Below are 22824 nucleotides of genomic sequence, written 5' to 3'. Positions count from 1 at the left end.
ATAGTAATTGGAATCTTTCCAAATTTCAAAACAGTGCTTCATATTTACAAATTAAAAAGAGCTTTGATTAAACATAATCTGATGTCATATATCACAAACATATTTATAATGTAATATAATGTTTAATATGATAACATATGCTTCATGCACTATATGGTCAAAACTATGTGGAGTATTGCATGCTCATACATTTCTTTATATATTTGTTTGGTTGATAATGATTTATTGTAGACATGGGAAGAGCATATACAAATCCTTACAGACCAGATGTGAGCACTAAAACCCAGGTTCCCAGGCCACATATTGCCATATACACCAATTAGGCATAACATTATGACCACCTTCCTAATATTGTGTTGGTCCCCCTTTTGCTGCCCCATATGCAACAAACTGCGCTGCACTGTGTATTCTGACACCTTTCTATCAGAATCAGCATTAACTTCTTCATTAATCTGAGCTACAGTAGCTCATCTGTTGGATCAGACCACATAGGCCAGCCTTCGCTCCCCACGTGTATCAATGAGCCTTGGTCGCCCATGACCCTGTCGCCGGTTTACCAGTGTTCCTTCTTTAGACCACTTTTGATAGATACTGACCACTGCAGACCAGGAACACCCCACAAGAGCTGCAGTTTTGGAGATGCTCTGACCCAGTCGTCTAGCCATCACAATTTGGCCCTCGTCAAACTCGCTCAAATCTTTACGCTCGCCCATTTTTCCTGTTTCCAACACATCAACTTTAAGGATAAAATGTTCACTTGCTGCCTAATATATCCCACCCTCCAACATGTGCCGTGATGAAGAGATAATCAGTGTTATTCACTTCACCTGTCAGTGCTCATAATGTTATGCCTAGTCGGTGTACATATAGTACAGCAGCATGGAATTTAGTCATCTGGGTTTGATGCTAACCTCTAGCTTGTAAGGAGTTTTGTATGTTCTTCTTATGTCAGTGTGGGGTTACTGTATGTACTTTTGCGGCTCAACCCCCTCCCCACTCCCCAGCCCTCATCTCTTAAAAATGTGCAGAAGCTGTCACTTGATGTAACTAAGTGAATTTGCATTAGGAAAGCCAATTCATTTTTGCATGTTTTTTTTTTTTTTTAAAGATTAAACAAATATAGAAATATGCCAGACAGTGACCAGAGGATAGGATGGAACCCGGGTTCCTAGGTCTCTAGTTGCCGTTTTTTTAATAACGATATTTAAATAGATAAGAGAAATAAATAAATATAAATGAATTAACTAAATAACGAATGAAGAAAAAAAGAATTAAAGCGCCGCACTCAGGCTGCTAGAAAAAGAAAACACCTTCCTCCATTAGCGATGTAATTTTTTCCTCACCCGCATTCCGACATCCTGCCGCTTAGTTAACATAGGGAGGTGTGGCTTTTACGAAAACAGGTAGGAAAAAATGTGCGTCCCAGCTGATCGCATCGCCATCTTGACAGGAACGTAAACACACAGACAGAACCCTATTACTGGAGAATTGCCCGCAAAGCTGTACGGAGCTAAAACTAATTTTTACGATTCACTGCCTGCACTTGCATATTAAAGAAGAGGTTTAAGGGGAAAAACAATCAAATTGACCTTAACTGCGTTTTATAAACAGCGATACAGGTAAGATAAGCTGCATCTGGCAAGGTTGCTAGCTGGCATTTTGCAACCAGCAGCTTGCTCTCTGATGTACAGGAGAATAATGTCAGTCTTTTCTCTTCACCTGACAGAAAACGAAACAGTATTCTGGGATGGTTTATGTGATCAGATAGCTGTCTGTAGGTAATTATAGACAGTTATGTAGCAGGCTGTTGTTGCTAATGCTAGCTGAGATTGAGCAGTGTGTATGAATGCAGGCAGCTTCCATGGCAACTGTCATTCCAGCTGCCGAGGACAAAAGCTGCGGCTCCACACCATCACACACCAGTTCAGATCGAGCTAGAATAAACAACTTATAATCAGATCTAATCTATATATATATATATATATATATGCATTCAGATTAACCAGTTATTTCCCAAGGTTTGCTCTTTAACACACTGTAAAACCAAAAGTATGTGGACACCCATTCTAATAACTGACTTCAGGTGTTTCAGCCATACCAGTTGCTAAAAGCTGTAAAAGCAATTATATCAAATGTATTTGTTTATTTATATGCTTCCAGCCTTCAGGCAACATTTTGGGAAGGGTCAAGAAAAATGTGATATACTGTACATGTGCATGCAGGAAGTCCAGTGGTCTGCACAGAGCCCTGACATCAACCATCTTTGGTTTGAATTGGAATGTTGATTGTGAGCCAGGCCTTACAAAGGCTATTTTGACTAATGCACATTTAAATTTTGTGGAAAGCCTTTCCAGATGTGTTCAGGCTGAAACAGCTGCAAATGGAAACTCCATGTTATTGACAGAAATTGGACATCCAACCAGACTAATATCCATGTTGATGATTCTTCTATATGTGCCACATTTCTGAAACTGCTGACTGAATATTTAAAGCAAATCCACAGATATGGACTATTACACAAATATTTTTATGTCTCAATTTGGCTATGCTGAATTCCCCTGTGGAATCTGGCGACCTCTGCTGGTGGATTCTTAAAGCATGTTCAGCATCTTTAAAAGCTAATGACATTCATGCCACCCATGCCATGTTTTGACCAGGCAGTAGTTGCTGTTGCAGCAGCAGGGAGGTGACTTTCCTCCTAAAACACGTTCATATGTGACTGTCCAGCTATTTGCTTACGTTCATAAATTCTTAATTTTGGTTTATAAAAAAATTTTAAGGCCAAAAGTATGTGGACACCTGGCAATAAGCTTGTTGGACATCCTGTTAGACAAAAAGGCCTGGCTTGTGATCAACATTCCAATTTATCCCGAAGATGGAGCTGAGGTCAGGGCCTTTCCCTGACTGTTGCCACGAAGTCGGAAGCATATCATGTGTTTAACGTAATTGATCGTGAAGGTGTGTTTCCCTTCAGGGATGGAAGACCTTGATGAAGCGGCAAACGCAGACTGAGACAGAGACAGAGCGGAAATGGACCAGGACTATGAGAGACGCCTACTCAGGCAGATTAACCACCAGAATGTGCCCGAGGGCCACTTAAGTAAGGTAAAAAAAGATTGACAGGTTGTCTTTGTCTGCTACATATAATTCAGCCTCTATTTTATTGCAGTAAGTATGTGGACACTCCTCTGGTTTATTGAGTTTAGCTGTTTTAGCCACACCTATTCCTAACGGAACTCCTTTGGGATGAATTGGAATGTTGATTGCCAGCTAATCAGCATCTAATCTTAGTTTCTGACCTTACAAAACCTTTCACTGACCAAAAGGTTGTTAAAAGGCTTTCCAAAAGAGTGGAAGGTGTTGTAGACACTAATGGGATGTCCAATAACCATGCTCAGTTGTCCACATACTTTTGGTCATAGCACACCAGTCTGATTTTTTTTGTCCGAGAGCAGTAAACTATCTTGTGCACCTCAAAGTCCTGAGAGATAATGCTGTTTTCTCCTCTGCAGTCCGGCTACACCACATGCAGTCCACTCAGTGTTAAATTAGGCGACAGGTACATACCCACTCGCGCCGGAAGCAACTGGAGCATCAATTTCCATTACGCCAATGTATGATGTGTTATTTTTGTACTTCCTGATTTACAGCATGTTTGCACTGTGTATGACTCTAAATTTGTACCTCATATTGATTTGCAGGAGAACTGTTGGGCACCAAACCAGAATCAACGGTCCAAGGACGCAAGTGCAGACACAGGAAAGGGTAACGTTCATCTTCAGTATTTTGTACATAAAAAAAACAGCATACACTGATCATGAGCTTGTTTGACTTACTATTCCAAAATGTATAGGCCTTAATATACGTAGAGTTACCATACGCAGCTTGTAAGTGTCCAAAACCTTTTGACATTAATGATATTAATGAAACTAACAGATGCAGTGGCCTATGCAGCCCTGCTGCGGAACGAACTGCTGGGAGCAGGCATCGAGGCTGTACCAGACACTCACACAGATGATCAGCGGCATACCATCCTCTCCCAGGACTCCCATAGCCTCTTCAGGGTGAGCTGCACTTCCACACTCTGTGTAGACCTCCACTGTATCACATTTAGCATGCAGGGGCTGTCCAAAGAGGACCACTGGGGCTGCAGGTTTTCATACCAACCAAGCTGGAGCTTCACTAATGAATAGTTTAAAGATCGATGCTCACGTTCCCTTTTTGTCTCCAAACAATTCTGATTGTATCTAATGATGTGTTATTACTAGGTAATAAATGATTGTACTGTTTTTGTGTCTTTGTCAGTACACTATCCACACAAAAAGAGTGCCTTTTGACACCGGCAATGAAATCTCTCCATATTCCCTCTCTCCTCTCAGTAACAAAAGGTACAGTCATTACTGAATGATTCTTTTTCTTGCATGTTGCTTTTTCTTTACACATTCGATGAGCTATACATTTACTGTTCAGGGTTACACTTGTCTGTTTGTGGGTGTTTGACTGTCCATCTGTTTGCAGTCACAAGCTGTTGCGCTCACCAAGGAAACCAGCGCGAAAAATCTCCAAAATCCCTTTCAAGGTGCTGGATGCACCGGAGCTACAGGACGACTTCTACCTTAACCTGGTACGCTGACTTCACACATACAGAACAGAGCACGTGACTTTTTATTGCATTAGAATTTAAACTAAATAAATGTGACCATTTGCAAATATGCAGCATGGCATCATCAGCCTCGTCCCTATTCGAAAAGTCAACAATAGTAACAGATGGGAGGGGCAGCTCCTCCTCATTATTACCCATGGTTTTGGAAAGGGATGTCCAACAAGCCTAGTCGGAAAGTTCATTCAGGTGCAATTTTCTGTGGTGTTAACAGGTGGACTGGTCAGCCGGAAACCTGCTGAGCGTTGGTCTGGGGGCTTGTGTTTACTTGTGGAGCGCCTGTACCAGCCAGGTTAGTGTGCGTTCTTATTAGGTCTGTATGAACATTTACTGGGAGGGGTTTCTGAATTTGACATCTCATTTTTCTTTACAGGTGACCAGGTTGTGTGACTTGTCAGTAGATGGAGATTCTGTGACCTCAGTCTGTTGGAATGAGAGGGTCAGTCTTAGTATCTCATGTGGTGTACTTTTTGTAAAGCAAATCCTTGCTGTCCATTTAAAAAAAAAACTTTTTCTTACTGTCCCAAATGAAGATATACCAGTTTGTTAGTGTTTGGTGGCAAATGGCTGCATCTAATTGCCATTTACCACTACCTCGTGTTTGTTTGTTTGTTTAAAGTAACAGTAAAATACATAGTAATTCGAGATGATGTAGATTTAGAGCTTCCAGTTGAACCGTACCTGCCACAACCCTGACCAGGATAAAGCAGTTGATGAAAATGAAATATTAAAAAAGTAGTTTACGCTGCTGTGTTGTTTTTTGTTTTACTTTGATAAAAATGACTTTATGGTGTTTTCCACAGGGGAACTTGGTCGCTGTAGGAACCCACAAGGGCTTTGTACAGATTTGGGATGCAGCTGGAGGCAGGAAGCTAACCAGCTTGGAAGGGCACTCGGCCCGTGTTGGTTTGTACCACCCTAATCCCTTAACCAGTGCTACTAACGGACAGTTTTGAAACAACATACCTAGCTCTGATAGTTCCTTACCAAAACACTCAACCAGAATCTGTGAATGCACCGTTAATGCTGTGGGGTTACATATTCAGACTTTTTTTCAGTAACGACAGGCAACATTCTACACATTTGCAGCATGGCATTGTAGTAAAGAGTGCAAGTGCTAGACTGGAATGTCTGCAGTACTGTCCCATCTTTTTGGAATTTGGCTTGCATTAGTTAATCAGTGGTCGAATTAAAGCCTGTGTGCAGTATGATTCATGTCATCCATTCTCAGGTGCATTGGCATGGAACGGTGAACAGCTGTCCTCAGGCAGCAGGGACAGGGTGATCCTACAGAGGGACGTACGTGCTCCGCCCCCAGCCGAAAGGAGGCTGCAGGGCCACAGGCAAGAAGTGTGTGGCCTCAAGTGGTCACCTGACCACCAGCACCTCGCCTCTGGAGGCAACGACAACAAGGTGAGGAGGGCAGTGCAGCTCACTGACACGTGTAGCAGTGATCCTGATCTTGTTATTATTTTAATTTTCTTGGTTGTTCTTGGATATATTTCCTCTCAGCAGAAACTGTCAGTTCTGGTTTTCTACACCAGCCTGGCAAGAGACCACTGTTCTGTGTACTTTGTAGGTGTAACTTTATACAATGCCGAATGTATCCTCTAAATTTCTGTATGTATAGTTTTGATCTAGATTTTGAAAGTGTCTTTTAATCATTCAGCCACAGAAAAAAAAATAGAGGCAAAATGCTTTACATTTTGAGACTGCCTTGACACACATCTGTCCTTTACAAGTGTAAGTCTTTGATGGGCAGCACCTTAAAATGAAGACATGTTTTCGTTGCCTGTAGCTGCTGGTGTGGAACAGTTCTAGCCTGGTACCCATGCAGCAGTACAGCGAGCATTTAGCAGCGGTGAAGGCCATCGCCTGGTCGCCACATCAGCACGGCCTGCTGGCATCCGGTGGGGGCACGGCCGACCGTTGCCTGCGCTTCTGGAACACGCTGACGGGGCAGGCGCTGCAGAGCACAGACACGGGCTCACAAGTCTGCAACTTGGCCTGGTCCAAACACGCCAACGAGCTGGTAAGGCAGCACACAAATGCACTACAAAGTATTCTTTGCTGGACTATGTTAAAAAACTACAACAAAAACCCAGCTGTTTCTTCAGTGCAGAGCATGATGGGTAGGGAGCAGGAATATATTAACAATGCTCCACACTTTGCTGCTGTTTTCCAGGTCAGCACACATGGCTACTCACAGAATCAGATCCTGGTGTGGAAATACCCCTCGCTTACACAGGTGGCCAAGCTGACTGGACACTCCTACCGTGTGCTCTACTTGGTAATGACCACCTGTACTGATCCCAATCCACACACTTCATTAGTATTATTTATTATTAAGGCCTGCATTTATAATAGTGTGATTAATTAATGGTGATTTTTTGTAAGAAAATACAAAAGGTAATTAAACGTGTCTGTTTCAGGCGGTGTCTCCAGATGGTGAGGCCATCGTGACAGGAGCAGGAGATGAGACGCTGAGGTTTTGGAACGTCTTCAGCAAAACACGCTGCACCAAGGTCAGTGTCTTTATTTCAAGTATTGATAAAGAGTATTCTAACTTTTACTCAAGTAACAAGTCATGGATTGTCAGGTAGACTTAGAAGTTAAAGCTGGAATGCTTGACTTTAAAAGTGAGCGTTATGGTTGTTTTGCTGTGAGAAGTTGTTGATGGTGGATAAACTCACCATCTCATGGAATATGGACTACCTGACTTGATTCCTTAGAGGCTTTGGCAGAACATAGGACTTTTAACAAAGTGTCATTCATCATATGAACCATATGGCTAGTGTTTCTTCAGAACATCATGTCTTCTATTTGGTTTCTCTTTTATTGTTGTTCCTCTGATTGTTTCTGTCCTCTTCCTCTTTTAACCTTCAACTCTTCCAGGCATTATTGTACTTTCCAATTAATTGGTTCTACTTATAATATGTCCAAAATATATGGGCTTTAAGTGAGAAGTTTGATTTGCTCCAGGATCCATCTGTTTGTATTTTTTGCCATCCAAGGAATTCCTAAAAGTCTCGGCCAAGTTTAAAGGCATCAACATCACATTACAGCTCAGCCTTTGCACACATTTGTGCATTACAGTGCAACACCTGTGTTAGTAAAGCTATGAGGGTTAGTAAGTAAGAGGTTTACAAAGTCATTTTTACATCTACCTCATTTTCCATTTCAGGAGTCCAAGTCTGTGTTGAACCTGTTTACCAGGATACGGTAGTGACAGAGGTGAGAAGAGAACAAGCTTCAGAGAATCTGTTATCTCTTCATCTCGTCTAAACCCGGATGGATTTCCTCTCACCACAGTCCTGCAATGTCTTCAATAAACTCACAGCAGATAAGCAAGTCCATCCACGTTAACCGCCTATTTATTATTACTGTATCATGTGCAAGTGTAAAAAGATCAAAAGGTCATGTTCAAATAGAGAGAAGTGGTTTATTTACACGCCTGTCAATATTTTCACTATTTTGTATGTGCAAATAAAAGCAAGATCATGTTTATCTAACAGATACAAAACCATATGAAATAAAAGCAACTACTGCAGTATCTCTGTTAGTAGTTTATAAGAATTTTACAGTGGTTTGTTTTTTTCATTCCCTAGTGTTCAGATTATTTAGAATGATGTTTAATTTCAATATGGCATTCTGGTTAGTTACTGGGACACTAAACTGTGCACTTAATTATTTTTATTATTCTATAGTGGTGTGCTTAATAACAAGCCTGTGGCCCGGCAGTGTTGAAGCTGTGAATTTTGTAGCATCCTCCTCCACGTGTGTTGATCTGCTCTAAGAGATCACAAACCCAATTTCAGGAAATGCTTTTTATCTCTTGAACCTTTATTTAACCGAGGAAAGTACGGAGAAGATATATTCAGTGTTTTCACTGATCAACTTAGTTGTATTTTGTAAATATACTAACAAATGTTGAATTTGATGCCTTTCACACAAAGTTGGGACAGATGTGTGTTTGCCACTGTATTAGATCACCTTTCTTATTAATGACACTTTATAATGGTTTGGGAACTGAAGATACTAATTGTTGCAGATTTGCAAGTGAAATTTTTGCCCATACTTACTTGAACTGGCAACGACTAAATTGGAAGAAAAATGATCAAAACAAAAACACGGCCAAAAGTAATCTTTTCATTCCAGTCTGTAAAGAAAAAAGATACATTGAAAACTAATGAGAGGCTCTCGTGTCTCGTTTGACTCCCCCGGTGTCTTGTGTTAGGGGACCATCTTCATCCACAGGCTGTTTAGTAATCTGTATCTTTAGTTCCCTGTAGTCCCCGACACAAAAGTGAAAACTCCTTTACGATATTCCTCATTGTCCGCTTGTTTACTTGTTCCCTGAAGGAGTGAAGTCCAGTTTTAATCTCGTCACTTAAATTACAACATTAATATAACTTTAAAAACTTTACGTTGATGGTATGTTTTGAATGAACCCAGATAACTAACCTAAAAGGCAGACTGTCTAAATCCTGAATACTTGGCAACCCACTTTTAGAGTAATCTGCACTTTAGCTGCTAATTTACACCCATTAGAAAGCTGAGTACAGATTTCAGAAAGCCTTTAGGTCCCAAGATAAACTGTGCAAACAACTGTCCTTAAATATAAAGTACATGGAACAGTGGTCTCTTCAGCTAATGCTAGCATGACTAATCTACGCACCTTATGTAGCATGAATAATTTAATGGCAGTCGTACCTGAGGATCTGCTGGCAGAAGTTCTCTTTGTGTTCTGGGCTGACCAGGCTGCAGGGGAAAGCATCAGTCTGCAGGGCGTCTCGGAGGCGAGCTGCGAGCAGGCCGGGACAGTGGAGGCTGATGGAGAACAGGATGTCAGCCAGGTATTCCAGCAGTGTTCGAGAAGTCTGGATACTACAAACCTAAACACACAGACCAGTATCAGGGTCATCAAGGGGGGAGCATCCTGTGTTCACACTGGCAGCAAGCGGCCCTCAAGTTGCACAAATCACTATGTGGACAGTGACGCCACTGTTTGAGCAGCTTCTATTAGATGGCAGACCTGTTTTTTTGTGGTCACCCTAAACAAACAAAGTTTCTCTAAGCATTACGTGTCAGTTTGGGTTTTCTTTCTGACTCAGGCAAGACATGACTGGTCCATGTACACTATAGTAGCTGCAATCAAACAAGCCCTATTTATATAAGCACAAAGAGATCACCAATTGTAACCAACCATAATGACTAAAACACGAAAACAGTTTTAATTTAATAGTAATAATAATCAAAAACTGAAATCTCTTATTTGCCAAAAGCATTCCGGCCCTTTTCTATGGCACTGTTTGTTTTAATTATCCTTAAGATGTGTCCAGAACTTTGAAATCCTCAATTTGTGTAAAATTGATTGGACATAGCTCAGAAAGGCACACACCCGGGTAAGGCCCACAATTCACACTGCTTTAATAGAAAATTGGTACAACTAGGAACGGAAGGTCAACCAGCAATTATTTTAATAATATATAAATGACTTCTAGGTCATAGCACAGCATGCTGCCAGTGGTAACACACATCAATAATGCTATTATGTGGCATGTACTGGGTGTGTAATGGGTATTTTTTAAGATTAATAGGAAAGACGTAACATTGCTTACCTCCAAAATAGTCTGAAGGAGCAGCAGACCGTCCTCCTGTAGCACCTCCCTTATAGCAGGGACGTCCTCACAGTGAGACAAAAGCTCAATCTGAGTAGAACAAACACATTAACAAGTTAAAATACCCACCATTTACCAAATGAGCTATGAGTAAATGTAAGGACTGACAGATGTCCTGCTATAGCTGTTCTCAGTATGGGCTGTGTGGCATAACGGGTCAGCATAAGAGATGCAGCAGCTACATTTTTAAATGCTTTAAGCTCAAAATAGGTCTTTGGAATCAATGCAGACTTTAATTGGCAGCCAATAAAAACTAAAGCGGGTGAGGGCAATAATATCAGAATTTATTTTCCTGGTAAGATGCAGCATTGGGAGGACAGTGCAGAGTACCCAAAAAGTAAAGGCCAATGTTTATTAATGACATAGTTGATGGTCTCTCTCCTGCTCTGATTCCAAGAAAAATCTCTTCAGGTCAGTGTGGGGACACTCAAGTCCCAGTCTAGGATTCAAGTGATTGAGATGGGGTTTTACAAAGATTTTCTTGCAACTGTATAAATATGTCAGTTGAACTGGTGTATAAAGAGAATCCAGTTTCCGGTATTTTATCAGTACAGGTGTGTCTAAAAGCACTAAGCACAAGAATTTCTTTTACAGACCGTGACTTACAAATAACAGACATGTGGATTTCAGCGTGGGCGTCTCTGGAAATTTAAACGCTAGGATTCCTGCAGAGAAAGTGAAAGTCAGGAGAAACTCAGTGTGGTTCTGATTACCTGAAACATGCTGTTTAGTTAGAAACTAATTATAAATGTGATAATCAGGATCTCACCACAGTAGAAGACAACTCTGACATCAAGACCCACTGAGAGATACAGGCTTGCTTGACTTTTTAAAACCTGCAAAAAAATATTAAGTATAACGTATAAAGTACAGTATACTGCCCATACTGCATACACAAATACAGTTTGAACTCCAATGGGTAGCGTTGTTGTCCCACAGAAGGAAGGGCCTGGGTTTGATTTCCCGGACAGGGGGCCAGGCCTTTCTGTATGGAGTTAGCATGTTCTCCCTGTGTCCATGTGGGATTCCTCCGGGTGCTCCAGTTTCCTCCCACAAGCATAGAATCAGAACAATTGGAGCTACCTAAACTTGGCATAAGTGTGACTGTGTGTGTGTCTGCCCTGTGATGGATTGGCGACCTGTTCGGGATGTCTCCTGCCTTTCGAATCAGACCCACTGCAACCCTGACCAGAATAAAGTGGTGGTTAAACAGACAATAAATGAATTAGCTATGTCTGAGGAGAAAGATGATGAACTGGCACCCTGTCCAGGGTATTCCTGCCTGGTGCCCAGTGTTTTCCGGTGGAGCCAGACCTGCCGCGACCCTGACCAGGATTAAGAAACGTGACAGACAAGAGTAAAAAGACGAAGCCAGACCTGCGTATGAAGCTTCATGAACGACTCCACAACATCAGGATGATCTCTGGCACCTAGAAGACCAAACACACATTCAGCCCACATTCCAGGATTGATTTTATCATGCCCTTATTAACATTATGCCAAGGGGTGGGCAAGAGGTATAAATAAAAGTAAATTCAGCTGTATAACTAACCATGTTGAAAAATAGCCATGGTGATATTTGTGATGATTTCCAAAACTGAGGTAATGGCGGGAATGTGTTCCTTCTCACCGGCAAATATCTGAAACAACTATGATAAAAAGATGCAACATTAATGTAACACAGTTTTTACAGTCAGCTCTTGTAGTTGTATAAAGCTAGAAGTCAAGTTTACCTACACTTGTAGGGGACACATACTGTGTGTCATTGCAGTGTTTATTGTGATTGAACTGCTGAGTGAGGGAGCAGGTCAAACTTATTATCGCTGTACAATTGCGCCCTCTGTTGTTTGATTGAGGCACATGCTGTTGTGTTGGATAATTTGGAATGCTTAGCTCAGGGGTGTCAAACTCATTTTCACCGAGGGCCACATCAGCATTATTGTGGCCCTCAAAGGTCCGATTGTAACGTATCCTGCTGTGATTGCAGTCTGTTGTTTTTCTTGGAGGCTGAATTCTGCATTTATATTGTTCTACTTTACCACAGACACGGCCTCATAACACAAGAGACGCACCGGTTTCTCTTCCTGAAGCACAAACCTGTTTTCACTTTCATTAAACTTCCTCCTTCTGCTTAATTTTCTTATTTATCTTCTTGTACATTTTGGGATTACGTGTAAATATTTCTTAACATCATCTACTGGTGGGATGTGTCACTTTGCAGTTCATAAAATTAGCATGCATTTTGAGAACTGCAGGTTATGTAGTGTATTTTAAGACAATCATTCTGCCCTCACTAATAGTTTATCCCCCTTTCTCAGCTAGACAGACAGACAGACAGACAGCTCTCTTCAGAATACAGTCGGTTTATTTGCTCCCCAGCTGTGTGCATCAAAATAGAGTAAAAATACAAACAATAAAAACACTTAATACAGTAAAAGCACACAGCTGTAGTCAAGTCTGGTACAATATGAGATTTAACCAAACGTAAAATAACGCTAAAATTTTGTGTAAAGATACTAATTGCTATAGTAACGGTAACAATTGTATTTAATGACGGTAAATTTGTAACTAAAACGCTGTGATATACTCACTAAACATTTACTAACAACTGAGAATATAAACGCCACTACTCACAGACGATGCTTCTGTATTATATTGCAATATAATTATCTGTATTTATTTATTATTGTTTACGTTACTGACTACGCTACCCCGCGTTCTTTTGCAGTAAAAGTCACATGGCTTCTGAGGAAATGTTAAAGTTAGTTGCCATGACTACGATGTCAGCACTTGTCTCTTAAAGGCTCAGGTGTCCTATTAAATTATAAGCGCGTCTCTGTAACGACTCGAACCATCACAACAATCGTACAGTCGTTTAAGCTCTTGCGGGCCACATAAAATGACGTGGCGGGCCGGATCTGGCCCGCGGCCCGTGAGTTTGACACCCCTGGCTTAGCTGGTCTCTCAGAATGTGATTTAGTTCTCTATGAGATCCCATTGCGTATAGGTGAAACGATGTGGCTTGTGGGATGGAGTGAAATAAAAATGACTAAAATAGGAGCAAATGGGGGGGGGACTTATTATTTGTTTATTCTCATTTGTTTTTAAGAGAGTTATGTCCCTTATAAGTGTATGTATGTAAACCTTAGACCTCAACAGTTGTGGTTTTATCCCACCTCTTTTGTCAGGTCTAAAGCAGAGGCTTGTGGGTAGGCACTGAACAGCTGGCCAATCAGCTCACAAAGCTGGGAGACGAGAGGGCCGAAATCACGGAAAAGTGTCTTGAGTGATTTCTCAAATACAGCACATGCAGCCTGTGAAGAAAAAGCACACATTTTGTATAACAAACCTTATATTGTATAATATTAAAGTATAATATATACTGTATAACCCCCTTAATTGCCAACATAACATCACTAAGTCTTTTTCTATAGTGCTTTATGAGTCTGGAGAATCTTCTGATTCAGATCCAGAACCTTGCTTGACAATTCAGTGTTTTCATGTAGAAATATGCAGACACGTACCTCGACCACTTCAGTCTCCTTCAGCCACTTGCTCAGAAGTGTTTGGATCAGAGGAAAGACTTGCTGTAGCACAACTACAACCTGATGAGAACATAAAAGAAACAAACTTTACTTGAACACTGAGACAACTCTGGTGCTAGGGTACGTTAGCCCAGCACCACCAGATGGGGTGTAGCCTACTTTCTGCTGCAACAGTGACTGGTCAGTGCATATTTGGCTTATTTTAAATAATGCAGACAAGATTTACATCTTGCGTTCTAAAAAGATTGATAGAACAAGTAAACCAGACATTGTAAACGATGACCAAACTGTAGCAAAGCTGCCTTACTGGGTTGGTGTGAGGAGGAAACCGAGGACTTTTGACCATGTTCAGATCTTCTTCGTGTGTGTTCAGGTCCAGAGTGGAGAAGAGGCTGGAGAGCAGATTCAGAATATGCACTGTGGAGAGTTTTGTAGCAGGACTGGTCTGCATGATTGAAAGTCACAGAAGAAGTTGAAGTCAAACGTTTGCCTACAGCCAAAAGTATGCAGACAGATTTGAAAGAAAAAACACTTAACAGTAATCTAAAACAAATGTTTTGAATTCAATCATCACTGTATATCGTCAGGGCCTACTGTCTACTATTACTTTTACATAAAGAGCAGCGATTTTTCATGAGATTCTGATTAAATACTTACTGCCTGATTGGCAAGATTTTGCAGTTCCTGGATGTGAGGTGAGAGCAGAGAGCGAAGTTTCTCTGTAATTTCCTCGTCTGATAGAGATGAGAGAAGAAAGCCCAGAGCCTGCATCAGCCACATGCTCTGAGGACACTGAGAAGAAAATACTGCATTTAATTCCTAATTTTACTTCTGTAACAAATCCTTGCTTATGAAAATGGTATAAAACAGTAGTTACCCCCTTTCTGACTGACCTGATTCCAAAAAAAATATTTAATGTCATTTAAACACTATGCCAGATTATTTTCGGTAAAGCTAACATGCTTTTAAAATAGATTGATGTCTTAAATGTAATACTGATCCAATTTAAAGGCTGTAGGACTCAGAAAGAAGATTGTTAATTTTTCAAAGTCAAAGTTTCAAAGTTTAAATCAGTGGTGATTAGAACAGTCCCTACCTTATGGATTTTCCTTACGAGTGCATCCTGAAATAGAAAAAAAAAAGTCTCAAATGTTAATCCCTTTATTTGAATTATTTCTATTATTACAACATGCATTATTGTATCAGTAGTGTTCATAGTAGTTTTATTCATAAATAAATGTTTTTAAGCACCTGTGATGAAGACAGGATGTCGTTGGCATGTGGCTGAAGATAATGTTGGCACTCACGGCAGATCCTCTTCAATGTGGAGACGGCGGGCACGGAGAGGTCGGCATTACACAGAGCGGGCAGAACAATACGCAGGATGTTGGGCAGCATGACACAGTGATCAGCCAACCACTCGGCCAGTGAGCCTGAGAAGACACAACAGACCTGCATTTCTGCTGAGCAGTTATGGATTTTCAGAAAACTCCCCTGACATCCAGAAAAAAAAACACTGAGTTTGGGACTTCGGCCACACCTGTTGCTAATAGGCATATGAAATCAATAATATAATATCAGTATTTTATACTTCTGGGGGGCTGGGGTGACACAGCGGTAAATCCCACTAGCTATCCAACCCCAGATCTCAGAAGCGCTATTGGTCAGTCAGGCATCTACACAGACATGATTGGCTATGTCTGAGGGGAAGGTTGCCGAACAGTCTAGCCATTGCATGGTGCACTTGTCAGTGCTCAGTCTCAGGCATGAAACTTTGTGACAACAGTTTGGGGAAGGACCTTTCCTGTTCCAGGATGACGGGGGCCCTGTTTATAAAGAGAACTCAATAAAGACACGGCATGTCGAGTTGATCAGTTGCAAAGCCCCAGTGACTGAATAATGGGTGCAAATTCCCATGGACACACTCTACAAACTTAAACCCCAAAAAGGTGAGGGCTGTTTCAGCTGCAAAGGTTGAGCAACTTCACATTGTTGCCCATGCTTTTGAAATCTCCCAACAAGCTCATAGTCAGGTGTCCACATATTTTTGACAATATCTGTCGGAGTGCTGTACCTATGGTAAGCAAGACGGTCTCTACCAGCTGAACGTTGTTAGTACTGATGAGGGGAATGAGGCCGATCAGGCCGGGTATCACGTCTGAATAACCCACGTCAGCGGTGTCAGCGATGGACTGGAAGCCATACAGCAGAGCCTCTATGTCCTTCGTGACAGGCAGAAAGAGAGAGAGATAGTGGTCCAGACAAACAGAAGAATAAACTACCACCAACTACCAACAGAAATAAACTACCAACAGAAGAGTAACTACCATCAGCCCAGTGTTTAATATATCTCTGGCTGTGACATGCACAATTGTTATGAAACAGCGGTTGCCATGCACATTTTTGAGGCGTGGTTCTAATGTTTTGGCTGATAGGTATATGTTTTAACTTTAGATTATTGTTTGATAAAAAAGTGCTAAGATACTGACCTGCCAAGAGGAGGAGTGGGTGGTGTCGGTCAGCAGCAGACCAAGTTTATCATACTGCCTACGCAGTAACTCAGGGCCCAACAGCTCGTACACGCACATCAGGGTATCCGAAATATCAACTCTGCAATATAGTACATCTGTAAAGACTTCAAAATTAAACTTTTTTTGTTCTTTGTGCTTTAGCATGTATGATTCAGAGCAGAAAAACATCAAATGAGTAGCAGTTCTAAAACTGAGAATGCCTGTTGATAAGAAAGTCCAGCAGAGAAGGTTGGTTCTGGTTCTTTCTAACCAGTAGTAGTATAACCAGTATAACCAGTGGTTCTGGTTCTTTATAACCAGTAGTAAGTGGAAGAAAAGTCTCAGACTGCACAGCATGTTCAATCTTAAAAAAAGAAGAATTTAGAACATTCTAGAAATAGACTTTTCAGAAAATTATTATTTTTACCACCTGTAGGTTCGGAATTGTTCCTTGTCATCAGCAGACCATGAAGAGTCATAGTCATTGGAAAAGCGGGCTTTGTGCAGCAGGACATCAACCAGTTGAAAGTAAACTGGTCTGTAAAGCTGCAAGTAGAACGTCTGCTTCTCTGTCTCCAGTGACATGATGTCATTCTAAAAGAGAAAGATCAACTGAGCTCAAACCTACTGCTCTCTTAATTACCTGTCCCGGTGTCCCCGGATGTCTTACACTATGTTTTTCAACACAATATATGGCCAAAAGTATGAGGACGTATGAGGAACTTGTAGGACATATCATTCTAAAACCATGCACATTATAACTTCCCACTCTTCTTGGAAGGCTTTCCACAAGATTTAAAGTGTGTCAGTGGGAATATTAAAAAAAAAAAGAAAAGAAAAGAAAAAAGACTAATTACAATCCAATAACACTGTAACAACACGGTACTATCAAGCATGACCATAAGCTTGTTGGCCATCCCTTTCCAAACCCGTGGACATTAACAGGGAAAATTGTACCCATTTAGTCAAAAAAGCATTATTAAGAATAGATGTGAACGATAATGTAAGAACGCTGGTCTGGCTTCCAAACAACACCACATCTCAATGGTGTTTAGGATTAAGCCATGGACTCAGACAGACAGTCAACAGTTGGAAGGATATCATTGAGGGGTGTCCACATACTTCTGGCATAGTGAGACAAAAGTGGATTGCAGTAGTACACTATCACCTCTCAGATAAACAAGTACCATAACAGGATATCACGGTTAAACAAACGGATTAGCCTTTGAAGTCCCCCTGCAGTCCACTGGGGGGCCACGGCCCACTGGTTAAAAAACTATTATTAATACAGGTGAATTGTGATGGAGACGTGACCTTCTGCTGATGCTTTTTCCCTACCTGCAGTGTGTACCAGAACGTGAGTGTGAGTGAGCTGATGGTCTCATCCACTGGGTAGTAACCGGGAATAGCAGTGCAGGACAGAATCATGTTGACCAGAGCTTGGAAAGCCTGCCAGTGTCCGATCTGATCTAACAAAGTCCTAAAAATTGTGAAAAGAGAGGGGGCTGCTGTTATTTTAATACATTTTGAATCCTAATACTTACTGCCATAAGAGGTACTTTTATCTTTGATATTATGTCATAATGTTTGTATCAGGTCTATCAAACCTCTTTTGTAAACATTCCAGTTTATACCAAATAAGTTGAAGCAGGAACTGTGGCCACAAAGTTTGAAATATATAATTTATTTTATTCACCTGTCAGCAATGAGTGTGGCTGAAATGCATGCACTTAGTAGGAAGATGGGAGTGTTTTATTACATGAGCTACAACTAAGTTGGGAAATAAATCATACAATGAGACCTACATGAGGTTGCCAGTTATTTCTGTATACAACACTTTTATACTTTTACAAAAAGAAAGCCTATGTTGAATTACAGAAATCAACCTGCAATGAGTTTCTCCCAGTGCTACAACAATGCGGCAAATCCCATGAGCTGTCTCCATATCTCTGTCCTGAACTGCCCTTGTCAGCTGCTCCTGGAGCCCCAGCACAGTGGGCATCAACTTCAGAAGACTGTCCGCAAACCTACACACACACACACACACAAAGAAACCATTGTTAATTCTTAGAGGCAAATTTTCTCTTAGCATAACGTGTCTGCTTGGGTTTTCTTTCTAGCTTTGCTAAATAGTTGTATCTGAGGTTGATTAAAATGGCTTTAAATAACATTACTGGCTTGTGAATATCAATATTTCTCTCCCTGAGATCTGTACAGTTGTAGTGGTGGCTAAGACGAAAGAGAAATGAGGTCCAATTGGCCAATTTAATGCCAATATAAAGTAACTGTTTATATACACATCATTGTTTATTATCTAAGGCTTGTGTTAAAAGTAAACTGATCTTACAAGAACAACCTCTCAGGAGTAACTACTTAGCGCTCACCTCTGCCAGTCAGGCAACGAGAGGGCGCCAACACTGCTCTCCACAGCTGTTTCAAAAAGCTCAGACACTTCCAGCAACTCCAAACTGTCCTGCAGGAGTTCAACCGTCTCTCCCAAATTCACACCGAGCGCCAGCCAGGATGCCACGCAGTGCAATGCTCGCTCTTTCACATGAACCGGCAAGCCCTCTCGTCGCAGCAGCTCCCTTAGCAAAGGGCACAGTGAGTTCCATTCTTGCACCAAAGTTTCTTGCAGCCTGTTGCGACTCTCTGATGTAAGCTTTCTGCTTTGAAGCTCCTCTGGCAGCACAGACAGCACCTCCAATAGCACAAGGTGATGCGCATCAGTGTCCTCCGTTCCCTGTCCGCTCTGTAACGCCTGCAGGAGGTCAGGCACAGCACTGGGCCAGGAGTCCAGGAGCGTTCGAAGGATCAGAGATGCTAGAGCCAAACAGAGGCGTGACATCACCATCTTGGGGCCAAGGGCGAAGCGGCACACGTGGGAGATGAGCTGAGAGCGGAGAGCATCGCAATGTTCGTCATCGAGGTCGTGCCAGCTGCTGGTGATCTTGTCGTGCAGCGTGCTGGCGCCGAAAAACTGGATCTCTGGGACCTGTTAAGTGAGGTATTTTGGTCAGTTTGACAGATTTTGGTTCATATTTTTGATTATTCAGAATGTTCACGTTTCAGGACTGCCATAGTGTTTGAGCAGAAAACCCAAACATGGAAATAATAATCACCAGAAACACTACAGAAAAGGTTTGCCATAAAGTTTAAGCTGCTGAAACAAATAAGCTTTATATTGACACATGCTAAAAGGATGTCATGCAAGAAAAGCCACTTGCAATGTAAAGCTTGCTTGACAGTGGATAGTGTCATCCATGTTCCAGCAGATTTTAATTTATGGCAGACCTGTCTTTGGTGGTTCTTGAATTACACCTGCACAATTTTTTCCTGGCACAAGGTGACAGACAATCCAGACCTTTTCTGGGCTCAGCAGTGCCCAGCAGAACTGCCAAGCCTGTGGAGATGCCCGGGCCTGTGTAAGCCACTTCTGGGCTATGTTCTTCTGTGCCATGTCTGGGTCATAGTACAGCTGCTGGAGAGCCTGTAACAGATGACACAAATCCCTGAGACATTTGTGCAGAAGTTTAACGGTGCATCATACACACATCAGCTGTGTCCACAATGCCATCAAGCATACTACGTCATCATGGCAAGAATGCATAAATGAAAAGGTATTAGCAAATATCACAGTGAAAGTATCGAGATTGTGCCTTTTATGTTTGTGAACCAGGGGTGTGACGTTGTGTCAAATTGGGACACAGCGTATGCAATTTAAGGCACATTTCAACCAGCACATTCCAAGACAACAACTGATGCTAGGTTGAAACAACAGTTTAGTTTGTGTTTGCCTTTTTTTTCTCCTTTGTATTTGGACATATTTAAATTCCCACAGCACCCTGTTAACTTTAAACCTTTAACTTAATAACAGGTTGCAAAAAGTCTGGCAACAATGACTGCAGGTAATTTTTTAATGATTTTACATTTAAGCTTTTAACATCACTGTGGGGAAATTGACAAACCCAATTCCAAAAGTTTGAAATGCAATAAAAACAGAAAGCACTGATTTGTAAACTTTATTGATTTTTTCCTGTTTTACTGAAGCATCCTGATTCATCAGAAAGATGCATTCCTAGATCAGACACCACTAATCATTTAGTAATGTATGTGTGGCCAATAGAAACATGTTTTCTATTTTGGTACTTTGTGCACTGCAAAACGTTTTTCTCTAAACTAAATGAAGGGGTGCCATATGCCAACAAGCGGCCAAACACATGCTGCCAGTTATTTTTAATATAGTAGAGCCACAGAGGTATCAGGTTTCTTTTCTGTCCCCCAAGTCTCCTGTGCTGACCTGAGTTGTACACACTAAACACCATTTATTACATGAGACTGCAAGCAAAACACTTGCATAGGGGTTCAATTATTTTTGCAACTATTCTGTTTCTGTGACTGAATGACTGTAACACATTATTCTTAGTCCAAAATCTTTACTATCAAATCTTTACTAGATTGTGTGCTTTTTTAATGTTATTGTGGGTTTAGTAATATATATGTACACCGATCAGCCATAACATTAAAACCACCTCCTTGTTTCTACACTTACTGTCCATTTTATCAGCTCCACTTACCATATAAAAGCACTTTGTAGTTCTACAATTACTGACTGTAGTCCATCTGTTTCTTTGCATGCTTTGTTAGCCCCCTTTCATGCTGTTCTTCAGTGGTCAGGACCCCCACATGACCACCACAGAGCAGGTATTATTTGGGTGGTGGATCATTCTCAGCACTGCAGTGACACTGACATGGTGGTGGTGTGTTAGTGTGTGTTGTGCTGGTATTAGTGGATAAGACACAGCAGCGCTGCAGGAGTTCTTTAACACCTCACTGTCACTGCTGGACTGAGAATAGTCCACCAACCAAAAATATCCAGCCAACAGCACCCCGTGGGCAGCATCCTGTGACCACTGATGAAGGTCTAGAAGATGACCAACTCAAACAGCAGCAATAGATGAGCGATCGTCTCTGACTTTACATCTACAAGGTGGACCAACTAGGTAGGAGTGTGTAATAGAGTGGACAGTGAGTGGACACGGTATTTAAAAACTCCAGCAGCGCTGCTGTGTCTGATCCATCCATACCAGCACAACACACACTAACACACCACCACCATGTCAGTGTCACTGCAGTGCTGAGAATGATCCACCACCCAAATAATACCTGCTCTGTGGTGGTCCTGTGGGGGTCCTGACCATTGAAGAACAGGGTGAAAGCAGGCAAGAAGCTGCAATGTAAAGCAGTCAAAAAGTATTTAAAATATGTTAGTATTTAAAACTATTTTAGTCACAGAAAAATAACAGCTGCATTACATGCAGGTCTCTCACAAGTGACCGTAAACGTTTGAATTCCACCGTTGCTATTAAACCGTTACTTTTACGAACGTTAAATGGCTGTATCCTAAATGGCTCATTATAGCCTACAAAAGCGCACTACATTTGCAGCTAAATAATACTAATTCGCATCAGTTTTAGTGCACTACGTATAATTGGTATATAATTAGACATACCTTGATATTGTGAGTCCTAGAATTTTTTTTTAATTATTTTTAGAAAAGTTAGTAAGTTATGTGTTATTTATGTTTTCGAGAAGAAAATTTAAAAACTGTGCTGAATTATTCATTTATTTAAATTAAATACAAGTAATAATGACTTACCCGCTCCACCGCCTCCGTTGTGAACTCGGTCAGTTCTGTGGACGGTAATGTCACCGGCACCGCCGACATTATCAACGAGTTTGACACTGTAAATAAAGTGTTACAAAACTCTATGTCTATATTTTAACCAAGTAATTTACATAGTGTTGCTCCCGACTGGTTTAAGTCACTTTGTAGCTGCTCAACTCGTCTCAGAAGACCGCTGGCTCTGTCCTAAATTACGCCTGTGCGCCCTACACACTTCTCCCTACACTGGACAACCGTAGCACACTATAATATATTAGGGTCATTCTATAATTTGGGGTACATTTCACATCACCAAAAAAGTACAAAAACAATGTTCTCTCTCAATAAAACAATCAGTGGTTCAAGTTAATATATTCTTTAGTATAACATATCCACTATTTGCAAAGCTTAAACATTAATTTTTTATTTTTTTATTTTAAAGGGACAGTAGATGTAGACTACTAGGTCACTTAGTTGACAGGTAACATAGTTGACAATTTCCCTATTTTGACCCATAACTTCAGTGGTAGACCTTGCCTGGCTGACCACATGTCATTTCTTGAACAGAATAATGTCTAATTTGAACATACGTTTGAATTAAAATTATAAAAAAAATTGTAACCATAACAATGTATGTAACATAGTTGACGGTCAATTAATATACTCATTGACAATGTTCTATTATAGATAAAATATTTTAAAAAATAAGAGGACATTCACCACAGTTTGTTCAATATACCCTCCACAGAGAAAAATGATATCA

At 41.1% G+C, this 22824-nt stretch overlaps 2 protein-coding genes across 4 annotated transcripts; one reads left to right on the top strand and one right to left on the bottom strand.

The window, feature by feature from the left end:
• The first annotated feature begins 1454 nt into the window (after window positions 1–1454).
• Window positions 1455–8014, top strand: fzr1b (fizzy/cell division cycle 20 related 1b). 2 transcript variants are annotated; one of them, XM_062993840.1, is made up of 15 exons: window positions 1455–1619; window positions 2975–3105; window positions 3513–3614; window positions 3702–3765; window positions 3937–4064; window positions 4306–4388; window positions 4519–4624; window positions 4875–4952; window positions 5034–5099; window positions 5464–5566; window positions 5892–6073; window positions 6459–6692; window positions 6846–6950; window positions 7093–7185; window positions 7845–8014. In XM_062993840.1, the coding sequence occupies exons 2-15, from the start codon at window positions 3031–3033 to the stop codon at window positions 7884–7886; spliced, it is 1461 nt and encodes a 486-aa protein (XP_062849910.1). In that variant the 5' UTR covers window positions 1455–1619; window positions 2975–3030; the 3' UTR covers window positions 7887–8014. The 2 variants fall into 2 exon arrangements, with proteins under 2 accessions (XP_062849910.1, XP_062849909.1); XM_062993839.1 differs by having other exon boundaries at window positions 4875–4958.
• Window positions 8015–8789: 775 nt separating this feature from the next.
• On the bottom strand, window positions 8790–22258 carry ipo13a (importin 13a). Of its 2 annotated transcripts, none has more exons than XM_062993837.1 (21): window positions 22056–22258; window positions 19761–19886; window positions 18781–19391; window positions 18283–18423; window positions 17735–17876; window positions 16827–16990; window positions 16376–16496; window positions 15961–16108; window positions 15138–15319; window positions 14983–15009; window positions 14544–14678; window positions 14194–14331; window positions 13866–13946; window positions 13518–13655; window positions 11894–11990; window positions 11719–11771; window positions 11111–11177; window positions 10948–11006; window positions 10282–10371; window positions 9374–9555; window positions 8790–9016 (listed from the first exon to the last, which is right to left on the bottom strand). In XM_062993837.1, the coding sequence occupies exons 1-21, from the start codon at window positions 22122–22124 to the stop codon at window positions 8923–8925; spliced, it is 2865 nt and encodes a 954-aa protein (XP_062849907.1). In that variant the 5' UTR covers window positions 22125–22258; the 3' UTR covers window positions 8790–8922. The 2 variants fall into 2 exon arrangements, with proteins under 2 accessions (XP_062849907.1, XP_062849908.1); XM_062993838.1 differs by lacking the exon at window positions 22056–22258 and adding an exon at window positions 20974–21084.
• Between the last annotated feature and the right edge of the window lie 566 nt (window positions 22259–22824).

Source organism: Trichomycterus rosablanca, chromosome 4 (genome assembly GCF_030014385.1).
Source record: "Trichomycterus rosablanca isolate fTriRos1 chromosome 4, fTriRos1.hap1, whole genome shotgun sequence".
NCBI classification, from domain to species: domain Eukaryota; kingdom Metazoa; phylum Chordata; class Actinopteri; order Siluriformes; family Trichomycteridae; genus Trichomycterus; species Trichomycterus rosablanca.
Note: the sequence above shows the minus strand (reverse complement) of the source record. Positions and strands in the feature narration are given on the sequence as shown.

Coding starts and splice junctions, on each gene's coding strand:
- ipo13a (XM_062993837.1), bottom strand. CDS start 22,124: ATGTCGGCGGTGCCGGTGACATTACCGTCCACAGAACTGACCGAGTTC. Junction 19,887..22,055: donor CAACGGAGGCGGTGGAGCGG/GTAAGTCATTAT, acceptor CATCTGTTACAG/GCTCTCCAGCAGCTGTACTA. Junction 16,991..17,734: donor CGTTCTGGTACACACTGCAG/GTAGGGAAAAAG, acceptor TTTCTCTTTTAG/AATGACATCATGTCACTGGA.
- fzr1b (XM_062993839.1), top strand. CDS start 3,031: ATGGACCAGGACTATGAGAGACGCCTACTCAGGCAGATTAACCACCAG. Junction 4,389..4,518: donor TCTCCTCTCAGTAACAAAAG/GTACAGTCATTA, acceptor ATCTGTTTGCAG/TCACAAGCTGTTGCGCTCAC. Junction 5,567..5,891: donor AGGGCACTCGGCCCGTGTTG/GTTTGTACCACC, acceptor ATCCATTCTCAG/GTGCATTGGCATGGAACGGT.